The 15,070-nt window shown below is 37.1% G+C and overlaps 1 protein-coding gene across 1 annotated transcript; it reads left to right on the forward strand.

Moving 5' to 3' along the window:
* The first annotated feature begins 4,427 nt into the window (after positions 1-4,427).
* LOC131323760 (protein FAR-RED IMPAIRED RESPONSE 1-like) lies at positions 4,428-7,555 on the forward strand. Its single transcript, XM_058355605.1, has 4 exons — positions 4,428-4,575; positions 4,666-5,849; positions 5,960-7,115; positions 7,523-7,555. The coding sequence occupies exons 1-4, from the start codon at positions 4,459-4,461 to the stop codon at positions 7,553-7,555; spliced, it is 2,490 nt and encodes an 829-aa protein (XP_058211588.1). The 5' UTR covers positions 4,428-4,458.
* The last annotated feature ends 7,515 nt before the right edge of the window (positions 7,556-15,070 follow it).

The following is a 15,070-nucleotide window of genomic DNA, read 5'->3' on the forward strand; positions in this document are numbered from 1 at the left end:
CACAAAAAGCTAAGGAGAACAACACTATAGTTCAACCAAGATTTTGGAGAATAATTTTGTTCACGCTCTTTCAAAGAAGCGGGGGCTTGTGGTGACTTGGGTCACCACTTGGGTGTTGTGACCCAAAATGGCGTAGTTTTGGCGTCCACTTCTATTCCACCCTTTTACGCTTTTATGCCATGTTTGGTACCGACAAAAAATTAATGATTTTTTTTTTAAAATTTTGTGGAACCCATTACGGGTTCTACAAAGATGATTCAAACCGCAAGGTATTCTTAAAATATTTTGTTATGTGAATCTAAAAAAAATTAGCTCAATCCAATATCGATAAGGGTTGTTTCAGAATTTGTAGGGCACCCTACGAATTCTGAAACACCTTTCAAATTCTGAAGCAGCCCTTACTGATATCCGATTGAGCTAATTTTTTTTAGGAACCGATAAAAAAATATTTTAAGATTAACTTGTGGTTTGAATTATTTTTGTAGGACCCGTAATAGGCATGGCATAAATGCAAGAAATTCATAAATTTTTGTGAGGCCTGTTACATGTCCTACTAAAATGATTCAAATCGTAAGGTATCTTAAAATATTTTTATGGCTTCCTGAAAAAAATTAGCTCAACCTGATATTAGTAACGGCTGTTTCAGAATTTGTATGGCGCCCTACAAATGTTCTTACCGATATCAGATTGTGCTAATTTTTTTCAGGAACTCATAAAAATTTATTTTAAGATACCTAATTGTTTGAATCATCTTTAGAGCATCAACAGTGGAATAATCAAATGTGAATAATCAAAACATACCACATCAGATTTTGATTATTCGTTTAAAGGTTACTAAAGTTAGCAATGTCAAATCCCACATTGGTTATTCTTTGCCTATAATCAAAACCAATGGGCTCTCCAAACTTTTTTCCTTCATTTCATGCATATTTTTTGAAAAAGCATTTTTTGAAGGAAAAAAAAACTGTTTATGTTAGAAACAGTTAAAAACAAAGTTTTTCGAAACAAAAAACAGTTTTTCAAAAAACACACTTTGGTCACTTAAAAACTGTAAATACAATTTTGAGAAATTTTGAAAGAATTATATTTACACAAATAGTTTTGAAATTTTAAAAACTATAAATACAGTTTTTTTAAAACAGTTTTCTATAAAAAAATATTTTGAATTTACCTTTTTACCCTTTCATAAGTTTACTTTTTTATACATTAAAGGCAATAGAGTAAATTCATACCAAATAAAGACAAAAAAAAGAGTGTATGTGATAAAATGAGGAGTGTAAAAGTCAATTTCCTTTTGAAAAACACACTTTATTTACTTATAGTTATTTAAAAATTTTGAAAAAAAATGTTTTTTGTAAAAAAAAGAGTTTATGAAAAAAATAGGAAAAAAAAATCTGAAAGTTACATTTTTTTAAATTATTTTTTGAAAACATTGTTGAGAGAGAGAGAGAGAGAGAGAGAGAGAGAGAGACTGTTTTTGTGTAATGTTGGTGTACTTGATTGAGAGATAAAATTTGGTTATTGACAAAATATTACTAGCTTTGATTATTGAAGAGCTAAAATTTGATGAGTTGTTAAGAGGTTGCTAGGTTTAGTTATTCCAATGTGAGCACTTTTTTAATCCAACATTGTTAACTTTAACAATTTTTTGTTTTGCTTATTCCACTGTGGAATGCTCTTATAAGATCCGAAAATAGGCTACACAAAAGTAAAAAAAAAAAATCACTAATTTTTTTCCAGTACCAACCCGCTTTCAAAGAGGGTCAATATTATCCTCCATATGACTAATGGAAATTGTGTATGACCTACTAAATTAATTTTTGTAATAATGAGTTAGTATGTAGTGTGTGACTCACTCAAGGGTAATTAAAGAGGGTGAAGAAAATTATTCCATGTTTTGATGATTTATTTTTTTATTTTTCTATTCGTTAAATTTAATCAACTCTATTTTAAGAGATTTTTGAAGGGAATAGGTATTTACAAAAATCGAACATTACCCATATACATAATAGTAGAACCAGTCTACCCACACAGACAAAAGTGTACAGATTGTGCACAGATTTTTTTGTGGGTCCACTACGGGTCCCACAAAAATGATCCGAGCCGTTCATTAAATGTAAAACATTTTTTCAAGGGTCCCTATGAAAAAGTAGCCCAATCCTATACATATAAGTTCTCAACCCAATTATCTAACTTTTTATTGAGATTTCAAGAAAATGAAAAGTTAAATAATTGGATCGAGCACCTATAAGTATCGTATTAACCTGATTTTTGTCAATGACCCTTTAAAAAGTGTTTTACATTCAATGAACAACTTGGATCGTTTGTATGGGACCTTTGGTAGGCCCTACAAAAAAAATTGTGCAGAATTTGTACATGTAATATCTGTGTGAACAAAGTGTTTTACATTCAATGAACAACTTGGATCGTTTGTATGGGACCTTTGGTAGGCCTTACAAAAAAAACTTACGCACAATCTGTACATGTAATATCTGTGTGGACAGACTTTTTGATAACAGTATGAACGGTGCTATTGGCACAGCAGCTGCGCACAGATCCCTTTTGTGTCCGTTTCGGGTCTCGCAAAAATAATCGAAGTCGCTCATTTTGTTCAAAATACTTCGTTTAAGGTCCCTGTAAAAAATCACCTCAATTCAATATCGGGAAGGGTGTTTACGAATCATCCAACTTTGCTTCAAAATTTAGCCTACATTTTGAAGCAAAGTTGGATGATTCGTAAACACCCTTCCCGATATCGGATTGAGATGATTTTTTACAGAGACTTTAAACGAAGTATTTTGAACAAAATGAGCGGCTCCGATTATCTTTGCGAGACCCAAAACGGACACAAAAAGGATCTGTGAGCAACTGCTGTGCCAGTAGCATTTCTGTAACAGTATAAGGCACTAGCTGCACTGGCACTTACCATGTTTCGGTGATTTCAAAACATGAGACCATGACAGTGTGTCAGCGTGATTATTGCTTGTCTAATTTTTCCATTTCTGTTAGTAAATTGCTACTCCCCCCCCTGACACCCCACCCCCCCCCCCCCCCCCCCCCCCCATTTCCCTCTTTACCCCTTACCCCCGGCCCCCCCCAGCCAGCCATTCCTTTTTGTTTTCTTTTTTTTTTATCAAACCCCAAATTTCCTTAAAATCCGGATTATCCCCCGGCCCCCCACCCAAAAAACATCCGGCCCCCCTCCCCTCTTAAAACACCTTCACTTTTTAAATTTAATTTTTATTTTATCAAACCCCAGACTTCCTTAAAACCCGGATTATCCCCCGGCCCCCCCTCCCCTCTTAAAACACCTTCACCTTTTAAATTTAATTTTTATTTAATTAATTTTATCTTATTTATTTAATTTCTACAAATACACCGGGTCAAAAATCGTATTTTTTTTATCATTTTATTTTAAATGGTCATAATGAATTTTTTGCTCTAAGACCTTTCAACAAACACCCTAAAACTCATTTTTTAGTTTCAAGACTCTTTTAAGGTGTTCATTGAAAGGCCTTGGAGGCAAAAATTTATTACGACCATTTAGGATGAAATGATCAGAAAAATAACATCTTTGCACCGGTTCAAACAGATTGAAAATTGAAACATTTATTTTTGTAATTATATTTTTATTAGACTTGAACCTAGAATTAGACTTCAACCATAAAGCAAATATAGGGGGGGGGGGGCCATATGGGGTGAGGAGAGAGGTCCTCATTTTCCTATAAATAGAACCCTTTGTGAAACCATTCAATTCACATCTTGAACCTCTCCAAATTTTCTCTCTAGAAACTTTGTGTTTGCTCTTTGTTCTTATTTTGTTCTTGGTATTATTGAATTTCTTCTTGAGTTCTTCAAGAAACTCAACCCAAGGCCGCCACCAAACCACTACCCGACCAGCCTCTTGATCCAAAAAATTTAGTAGTTTAGTCAATATTTACTTTTCTCTTTCAAAGCTACCGTAAGCTTACCGTAAGAAGTCACTTTGTTCGATAGCCACATTCATCTTCCGTAAGCTACCGTAACCTTCTGTTATATTTTATTTTTGTGTTTAAAAATGCATATTAAGTTAAAGTACTAAAGATAACTAGCAAACTTATTCTACTACAATTACTAGTCTAAAGCATAAGTGGTTTTCACTCCAAAGGTGTCCGTCCATGTGACACTATGCTTTATGATCATTTTTACAATTGTGGAGTAACCCGAGGCTAACACCCTCGAAAGTTTGTCAACAAGTCTGGCTTCGTACCGACTAAGGAAAGAATGGTGATTCTAACTGGACTTGTCCGACCATCCGACCTGGGACTTTCCTGGTTATTTCTATGTCAAACATAGTCCACAAAATTTAGAATAATGATTTTCGGTGAAAATTTAGCATGGTTACTTAGGCTTTCTTCACAGACTGTGTATTTGTCAAATTTTTTAGGAACGCCGCAGCGGAGAATTCGGGACGGAATAATGGATGACTACAACTTTTCAATTTCAGATAGTTGGTCATTTGAGAATGATGTTCGTAGTGAGGAGAGTATCTCCCACAATAGTCGCGATTATACACTAGAATTTACCACCGACCAGGTTAGTTTTTACTGTTATTGTTTTGCATATTCGTTATTTATGTTAAGACTAGTTAATGTTGTATTTATACATATTCTTTTTTTTATATAGATTTTTGAAAGTAGAGAAGATATGTTAGCTTGGGCACGGAGCGTTGGTCTAAAATATGGTATTGTGGTGGTTATTTTAAATTCTGCTAAGTTAAAAGGCGGCAAATTGCCGAAATGCATTCTTGGTTGTGAAAGAGGAGGAAAGTACGAACCGCCACGAAATCATGTTGAAGGGCAATCCTTGCAAAGAAACACTGGGACTAGAAAATGCGATTGCCCATTTCAACTGCGAGGTATACCACAACATCCATACGGTATCAGGTGGGGTTTAGAGGTTATTAGTGGTGTCCATAACCATGAAATAGCAAAACATATTGAGGGCCACGAGTACCCGTCAAGGCTAAAACCAATAGAGAAACAATTTGTGGTCGACATGGCCAACAGCACTGCGCCTCGTGAGATTCTTAATATTTTGAAGCAAAAAGACCCGTCAAACACTACGGGAATCAAGAGCATTTATAACACCATTTTTTCAAACAAAGCAGTCAAACTGGAGGGTCTAACTCCTATTCAGTATGTCATACGTCAATTACTTAAGAAACATTACCTCCATCAATTTCTTACAAATCCGGATACTAACGAAATCACAGATATTATTTGGGTTCATCCTATGAGTCTAGAGCTATCTGTCAACTTTCCGTCTGTACTGATCATTGATGCCACGTACAAGACCAATGAGTATCGAAAACCACTATTGGAGGTTGTTGGTATCACATCCACATGGCGAACTTACTCGCTTATGTTCGCTTATCTTATTAATGAGAGAGAAGAGACATTGACATGGGCATTGGATAACTTAAAAAACTGGATGCTTCAAAAGGGGGCGTCGATGTCATTGGTGTTTGTTTCAGATCGGGATTTAGCGCTTATGAACGCCATTGAAGCATGTTTCCCTACAGCACGTCACATCTTGTGTATTTGGCACATAAATCAGTGCGTCATGAAGAACTGCAGTCGTGTGCTTGGTCCGGAATGGAAGCGCTTCATCAAGTCATGGCACTCGCTTATCAATTCATCTACACCTTCGTCTTTCGAACATAAGTGGCAAGCCATGTGCGACGATTTTCGCCAGTTCCCGTATGTCATAACTTACCTGTGGCAAACATGGTTAAGGTCGTACAAAGAGCGGTTTGTTTCAGCATGGACAGATACATGTATGCACCTCGGAAGCAATTCAAGTCAAAGGTAAAATCGCTTTTTGACTTTACTATTAAAATTTTGTGCATTTCTCTACTACACGAAGAAATACTTTTTGATACTTTCCTATTTAAACACAGTACATTATTCTATTACAGGGCAGAGTCTGCACATGCGAGGCTAAAGCTATATTTGGGGGATACTATGTCATCGCTACAAACATCTTTTGATAAAATAGAAAAGATGTTGAAAAATCAGTTCGGGGAAATTAAGAAGTCGTTCGAGAAATCATTGAACATTCCACGCCACAAACAATTGCGTGACGACATTTTTGATCAGGTTAGGTGTCGCATTTCATTAGAGGCAATGGAGTTCATACATGATCAGCTAGAAACCGCTTTAGAAGTATCCCCCCACATTGTTGGCTATTGCAACTGTACGATCAAAATCACACACGGATTGCCATGCATGCACGATCTTGCATATTATCGTTCCATTTCCACTCCAATTCCGCTATGGAGTATTCACGCTCATTGGACTAGGTTGTCTATGCACGCAACCGAGTTTAATGAAGAGGGAGCACGACCTGACAGGACATCTCAGGTCGTTGAGATATTAGATGGGATGGATCCACCTATGCGAGAGCATATCATAGACAGGATTATCGATATGGCAGATCCATCTTGTAGCATAGTTCGACCTCCATCGTACAACACAGAACATAGAGGTCGACCTACAGGTAGAGATGAGCAAAGAACACGTCGCATACCTTCTTTCTCAGAAGCATCCACTTCAAGATCAAAGACTGCAACATCGCGAGTGAGAGGGAGAGGGAGACGTGGGAGGGGTTTTGGGGCTAGCAACACTCAATTTATAGTTCCATCCATCACTGATCGCTACATTCAACGATTACCTCAGGCTTATCAGCGTTATGTTTCCCACACTGTTGACGTGCTTGGTGATGGTCATTGTGGATTCAGGGCGATAGCTGCACTAATCGGGTATGGTGAAAATGATTGGAGTCGAGTACGAGAGGAGCTTATTGAAGAGATTCGACAAAATTTTTATCTATACAGTGTGATTTATCCAGTCAATGATTGGCCAAATCGTCTACTAATTTTACTGAATTGGTTCGAGCCTACAGCACCACAAAATCATTGGATGGAGGCTATGACTTTGGGAGTTGTCATCGCAACAAGGTACAACCTTGTACTGCATACATTTGATGAGGATGTTTACGGTTGTTTTACTCATTTGCCATTGAGGTCCCCTCCAGTTCCAGTCGAATACCGCCGGGAAATTGCTATTGCCCGTGTTCACAACAATCACTTCGTGCAAATTTTCTTAGAACCTCATTACCCTGTACCACCCATCCCAACATGGTGGGAGAAGAATTCATCGGATGAAGCTAAAGGATGGGCTGCCAGTTATGAAACACGTTTGCTATTGTGGTACGAAGTAATGGGTATTGTTGAAAAATGTATGCATTATAATTTGTGAAAATTTATATGCATCTCTATTAATTATTTTGATGATTAATTCAATGATATTTTTATTCGGCAAAAACAAAATTATCGAAAAGTCGATTCCCGAATTAAATATTTTCGTGACCTTGAAATATAGCATAAAGTCTCTTGGATTCATGATTTATATTTACAAAGACTTTATTGAGCTCAATACATGCTTTAACGGATTTATTTAGATGAAATTGTGAGTCACAGGTTGACCAACCGGCTGACAAGCCGGCTGTCTGAACAGAAAGCCGTGACAACCGGAAACCACCGGACGACCACCCGGATGACCACTCTGCCAACGGCTAGTTCCAACGGCTAGTTTCCAACGGCTAGTTCCCAACGGCTAGTTCCAACGGCTAGTTCCAACGGCTAGTTTCAAACGGCTAGTTTCCAACGGCTAGTTTCAAACGGCTAGTTTCCAACGGCTAGTTTCCAACGGCTAGTTCCAACGGCTAGTTTCCAACGGCTAGGAAGCATATGGATGGCTATATAAGGCATCAAGAACTCATTAATGAGTACATACACAAGCTACAACATTCCATATTATTGCAAGAGCAAATTCTCAAAAGATCAAAGCCAAAAATTCTCATTGTTCTTCCACTTTCATATTATTCTTGAGAGAAAATTTGTACAAGTCGTGAGCGATAATTTTCATACCTTCTTCACATACTTGTATTTCCTAAGTGAGTGTTTGAGTCAAACACTTGAAAGCTTAGAAGACCAAATTCGGGTTGGAATTTGGGTGTTATTGTTTTTGAGAAGTTTTCGGAGAAAATTCTTGCGGTTGTGCTAGCTCCTCGGGAAAGCTAGAGGCATTCGGTTCTTGTAAGCACCCGCAAGACTTACAAGTTGTAATCTTTTAAAGATTAGTCTAACCTTCAAGTAATTGCTTGAGGAGAAGTGGAGTAGGGCCGGACCGTGGACAAATCCGGACCGAACCACTTTAAACGGGTTCTATCTCTCTATCTCTCTATTTTGATTGCATACTTATTGTTTGCATATATTGTTAGAGATAAATTTTTATTGGTAATTATTACTAGCAATCCTATTCACCCCCCCTCTAGGTTGCATAATTTGGGTAACAATTGGTATCAGAGCCTCGGCTCTTGTTTGTAGATTTAACCATCTAAGAGTTAAGATCCATGGCAACCACTAGTAATGTTTCTTGTATCGAAGGTCAATCGTCCAATAGACCTCCCTTGTTCACCGGAGAAAATTACTCTCATTGGAAAAATAGAATGATGATCTTTATTCAATCCACGGATTATGATCTATGGAAAATTATCAAAAATGGTCCCATTATTCCTACTAAGAAAATTGGAGAAGAGACTATGCCTAAACCAGATTATGAGTGGAGTCATTTGGAAAAGGCTTCAATAGAAAAGAACTATAGAGCTATGAACCTTCTTTTTTGTGCTATTACTCCCAATGAATATGATTGTGTTTCCGCATGTGAATCGGCTAAAGAAATATGGGATAAGTTAGAAATGTCACATGAAGGAGATAGTCAAGTTAAGGAGTCCAAAATTGATATTCTTGTGCATAGCTATGAGCTCTTCAAAATGAAACCGGATGAATCTATATCTCAAATGTTTGCTAGATTTGCTAGTATTACTAACGGTTTAAAAGCTCTTGGAAAGATTTACAGTCAATCCGAAATGACAAGGAAGGTGCTCCGTTCCATGCCAACCAATTGGGACACTACCACCTCCATCATCCTACAATCCAAAGATTTCTCAACATACACGATGGACAAGCTCATGGGATCTCTCATGACGGAGGAAATGCATCACAACCTCAAGGGTGAAAAAGAGAAGAAAGTTAAGGATCTTGCCTTCAAAAGTACAACAAGCAAATCAAAAAGCAAGAAGGATTCAAGCAACGAAAGTGAGGATGATGAAATGGCGCTCATCACAAAAACGTTCAAGAAACTCCTCAAAAATAGAGCATCTCACAAGGCAGAGGATTTTCAAGAAAAGATGGAGGCAAAGAAGAAAATAGTAAAAAGGATCCAATCATTTGCTACGAGTGCAAAAAGCCCGGCCACATCAAAAGTGAATGTCCATATGCAAAAAAAATATTCAAAGAAGGACAAAAAGAGAGCTATGATGGCCGCATGGGACAATAGTGACGATAGTAGCTCCGATGAGGACGATGAGCAACAAGAGGTCGCTAACTTGTGTTTCATGGCCATCGAAGAAAACGAGGTAGATCTCGACTCATCCTATTCCTTTGATGAATTATTTATTGCCTATAAAGAGTTGAAAGTAGAATTTGAAAAGGTTGTTTCTAAAAACAAATTTCTTAAAAAGGTTGCTAAAGATCTTTCACTAGAAATAGATGATTTAATTGAAGAGAAAGATATTTTGGAGGAAGAAAATGAAAGTTTAAGAACCTCTTTGGAAAAAGAAAAAGAGTATTTGAAGGATACTTCCAAAAACGAATCTTTAGAAAAACAAATTGATGATTTAACTAATTCTCTTTCAAAACTCACTAATGGAAAAGAAAGTTTAGACATTCTTCTTGGAAAACAAATGGTTTCTTTTCACAAGGCCGGAATTGGTTATAATCCCACTCAACACAAAAATCTTTTTGAAAAAGATGTTCCTCCTTCTAGCCATTCTAAATTGACATGTCATTATTGTGGTAAAATTGGTCATATTTCTCCTACATGTCCTATGAAAGGATACTCATCTTCTAATGCAAAAAAGGTTTGGGTTCCTAAGAACCGTATCAATGCTAACCTTCAAGGACCCAAGATGATTTGGGTACCAAAAGTCAAGAATTGATGTGCTATTGTAGGTATGCTTCAAAAGTTCTCTCAAGGAAGGAAGTTGGTACCTTGATAGTGGATGTTCAAGACACATGACCGGTGACAAGAGGGCTTTCAATTCTCTTTCGTCTAAAGATGGTGGACATGTCACATTTGGAGACAACAACAAAGGTGAAATCATAGGAATCGGCAATATAGGTAATTCTCCTATTATTGAAGATGTTTTACTTGTTAATGGTTTAAAACACAATCTTCTTAGCATAAGTCAATTATGTGATAGAGGAAATCGTGTTATCTTTGAAAAATCTAAATGTATCATTGAAAATGTCAAAAGCAACAAGACACTCTTCGTTGGACAAAGACTTGAAAATGTATATGTTTTTAATCTCAATGATTTAAGTAATTGTGATATAAAATGTTTTTCCGCTTTGAGTGAAAATAGTTGGCTTTGGCATAGGCGCCTAGGACATGCAAGTATGGATGCTATTTCAAAACTCTCTAGAAAAAATTTGGTAAAAGGTCTTCCTAAAATCAAATTTGAAAAAGATAGACTTTGTGGTCCTTGCCAACAAGGAAAACAAACCAAGGTTTCTTTTAAGTCCAAAAATGTTGTTTCAACTACTAGACCTTTGCAATTACTTCATATGGATTTGTTTGGACCAACTCGCTCTCCAAGTCTTTGTGGAAACTATTATTGTCTTGTTGTTGTTGATGATTTCTCTAGATATACATGGGTGATGTTCCTAGCTCATAAGAATGAGGCTTATCCTAATTTCACTAAACTTTGTAGAAGAGTTCAAAATGAAAAAGGATTTGTTATTTCTAACATTCGTACGGATCATGGAAAAGAACTTGACAATTCTTTATATGAAAAGTTTTGTGATGAACATGGTATTGGTCATAACTTTTCCGTACCTCGTACTCCTCAACAAAATGGAGTAGTAGAGAGAAAAAATCGTACTCTGGAAGAAATGGCCCGCACTATGCTTTGTGAAAACTCTTTGCCAAAATATTTTTGGGCGGAAGCCGTTAATACCTCATGCTATATTTTGAATCGAGTTTTAATTAGGCCTATCCTCAAGAAAACTCCTTATGAGCTTTGGAATGGTAGAATACCCAACATTAATTACTTTCATGCCTTCGGTTGTAAATGTTATGTATTAAACAATGGAAAAGATAACTTGGGTAAATTTGATTCAAAATCGGATGAAGGCATCTTTATTGGTTACTCTCTTACTAGCAAAGCATATAGAATTTATAATAAGCGCACTAATCTTGTTGAAGAATCTATTCACGTTTCCTTTGATGAATCTAATCCTTGTGCTACTAAGGATGTTGTTGATAATGATGACTTAGAGATTACACATAAGATTCATGGCTTGACAATTCAAGAAAAAGTTGATGGTGATACTCAAGTAGAAAGCTCTCAAATCAAAGAAGATGAAGTTATTAATCAACCTCAAGATGCCATGGGAGACAACCAAGATCTTTCCAAGGATTGGAGATTCGTGCAAAACCATCCAAAGGACTTGATTCTTGGAGAAGTTTCGAAAGGGGTAACCACTCGCTCGTCTCATAGAAATTTTTGTGAAAATCAAGCTTTTGTTTCTCAAATTGAGCCTAAAAACTTTCCGGAAGCTCAAGATGATGAAAATTGGATTTTGGCCATGCAAGATGAGTTAAATCAATTTGAAAGGAATAAAGTTTGGGCATTAGTACCTAAGCCTCTTGATCACACTATTATAGGTACTAAATGGGTTTTTCGTAACAAGCTAGATGAATCCGGAAATATTGTTAGGAATAAAGCTAGACTTGTTGCTCAAGGTTATAATCAAGAAGAAGGTATTGATTTTGAAGAAACTTTTGCACCGGTAGCTAGATTAGAGGCTATTCGCATATTACTTGCCTTTGCATCTTTCAAAAATTTCAAGCTTTATCAAATGGATGTGAAAAGTGCATTTTTGAATGGGTTCATAAATGAAGAAGTTTATGTCAAACAACCTCCCGGCTTTGAAGATCATGTATACCCCGATCATGTTTTTAAACTCTCAAAAGCTTTATATGGTTTGAAGCAAGCACCACGTGCATGGTATGATAGACTTAGTTCATTCTTGCTTGACAATGGCTTTACTCGTGGAAAAATTGATACTACTCTTTTCATTAAAGCCAAAGGTAAAGATATGCTCATTATTCAAATATATGTTGATGATATTGTCTTTGGTGCCACTAATGATAATATGTGCAAAGAGTTTGCTAAGTGTATGCAAGGTGAATTTGAAATGAGTATGATGGGGGAGCTTAACTTCTTCCTCGGACTTCAAATCAAGCAAACTAATGAGGGGATCCTAATCAACCAAGCCAAGTATGCGAAAGAACTTATTAAGAAGTTTGGCATGGAAGGATCAAAGCCAACGAGCACACCAATGAGCACATCAACTAAGCTAGACAAAGATGAGAATGGTAAGGCCGTCAATGAAAAGATGTATCGAGGTATGATCGGCTCATTACTTTATCTCACTGCAAGTAGACCGGATATAATGTTTAGTGTTTGCATGTGTGCTAGATTTCAATCATGTCCTAAAGAATCGCATTTAAAAGCTATTAAACGTATCTTTAAATATGTTGGCGGTTCTCATGACTTAGGATTGTTTTATCCAAGTGGAGTTGCATTTGATTTAATTGGTTATTCGGATGCGGATTTTGGAGGTTTCAAAGTTGATCGTAAAAGTACAAGTGGGACTTGCCAATTTCTAGGGCACTCTCTAGTGTCTTGGCATAGCAAGAAACAAAATTCCGTAGCTCTATCTACCGCCGAGGCGGAATATGTAGCGGCCGGAAGTTGTTGTGCCCAAATATTGTGGATCAAACAACAAATGGAGGATTTCAATTTGCAATATGATCATATTCCTATTAAATGTGATAATACTAGTGCAATTAGCTTAACCAAGAATCCAATTCAACATTCTCGAACAAAACATATTGAGATTAGACATCATTTTATAAGAGATCATGTTCAAAAAGGGGATATTGAACTTAACTTTATTAGTACCGACAAGCAATTGGCAGACATTTTCACAAAACCCCTTGGTGAAGAACAATTTTGTTTCATTCGACGAGAACTCGGCATGTCTAATCATTTATGAAAAAGTTGTGTTCTTGATGTCAAAAGTTTTTTTTTGGATTCAATGTTGAGTTGATTGAATTCGTAAATATCATACTTGATGGAGAGTACAAATGATCTTGATAAAGAAATCACCCTCCAAACATTTTATCATATGATTCATTTTCCTGTGTTTGGTATGCAGAAAAACAGTTTTATGGTCTTTAATGCTACTCCTCTTAAACGTTTTCTGGACTTAACCTGCATTTGTCAGTGTAGAGACCCGTATTTTATTTCCATAATTCTTTATGTTTTATTAAGGCATGAGTTGTGATATAAAATGGAGAATGAGTTCGGATGTCGAATGTGCTAGAATTTAGAAGTTCGGGATGCAAGTGTAATATGCATGGGTGTATAAGTGAAGGTGTGTGTAGGGGATAATTCTCCCCCACATATATTTCTTTTCTTTTCCGGGCAGACACACACACGTTTCTCTCTCTCTACTCCCTCGACCGACTCTCTCTCTTTCTCACCTCTCCTCCAAACTTCTCTCTTCGATTTCATCGCCTTAGAATGAGATTTCAGAAAAATCCCAAGTACTAAAGTTGTTCTACGCGACGAGATCTTCCTATTGATCGAAGAAGAATCATGATCGGAGCACTTTGAGGTTTCCTCCATGTTCGGGCTTGCTTCTAACCCTCGAGGTAGGGATCTCCTACCTTCTTTACATGTTTAAGTGTTGGTTAGATGTACAAGAATCAAGTTTGATCATTTATTTTGAGTCTTGAACAAATCTGTTATATGCTGATAATTTCGTGGGTTTTGGAAATCTGTCTTTTGGGAGCCCTCTGCTAGAAATCACTGGCATTTGTCATGATTAAGACCTCAAGGGGCGGGTCAGGGTCGTGACAGTCAGTCGGATGTCCAAGCGGATGTCCAACCGGACAACCGTGAGGTTGAGACTTATTCAAGCTTTTGCGTTGCTAACTCTGATTTATTAAGTCTGTTACACTTAGTTTGTATGAACTTCATGGCTTAGTGCTTAAATTGTCTCTTATATACTTCGCCGATATGAATTTCTTGTCTCTAAGCTTGCAGGGATAATCATTCTCGGTAATACCCCTCGCATTCTTTAAAAAGCTCTCTTTTAGGGGGAGCATGTATTAAGGGGACACAACAATAAACACCCGAACACAATTTTCTTCCCCTATTCTTGTCCTATTCGGCGCCGCATCCCCTATCCTATCTCTATTCGGTGCCGCATCCCCTATTATCTCTCTTTCGGCGCAGCAATTCAATCAATTCGGCGCACCATTTCAAACAATTCGGCGCAGCATTTCAAACATTTCGGCAATCTCATACTCTATAAATTCAACAACACAATCTCTATCTCCTCATCTATCTATCTCTCCTTCTCTCTCGGCCTAAATCTCTCCAAATCTCTATCCTTCCAAATCGAGCAATGGCAAACTTACCGCAAGGGTTACCGATTGAGTTTTACGAAAGAGATGCCGAACGAGCAGAGTTCAGGTTGTTTATCCAAACCATTTGGATGCAACTCTTTATCTTCATTCTGCTGTGTGCGTTACTTACAATAAGAATACCACCATGGTTCGGGTGGAATGTAAATGTGGATACTCTGTGGTATTGGATTGGCATTGTAGCTGCCGTTGTAGCAGCCATTATTCGAGAATACGAAAATCAAGGACGCCAAGCTCTCAATGAACGAAGATAGAGTGCTACAGGGCAAGAGCGGCATGGTGCTGGAACCATGGCCCTATTGTTTTTCTCTTTTTAGTTTTTTTTATGATGTCACAGGGGGAGAAAAAGCCAAGTTTTAATTGATCTATCTTGCCATTTTGGGCAAATTTAAAAAATTGCT

Source organism: Rhododendron vialii, chromosome 4a (genome assembly GCF_030253575.1).
Source record: "Rhododendron vialii isolate Sample 1 chromosome 4a, ASM3025357v1".
Lineage (NCBI taxonomy): Eukaryota > Viridiplantae > Streptophyta > Magnoliopsida > Ericales > Ericaceae > Rhododendron > Rhododendron vialii.

Coding starts and splice junctions, on each gene's coding strand:
- LOC131323760 (XM_058355605.1), top strand. CDS start 4,459: ATGGATGACTACAACTTTTCAATTTCAGATAGTTGGTCATTTGAGAAT. Junction 4,576..4,665: donor TAGAATTTACCACCGACCAG/GTTAGTTTTTAC, acceptor TTTTTTATATAG/ATTTTTGAAAGTAGAGAAGA. Junction 7,116..7,522: donor GGGAAATTGCTATTGCCCGT/GTTCACAACAAT, acceptor TGTGAGTCACAG/GTTGACCAACCGGCTGACAA.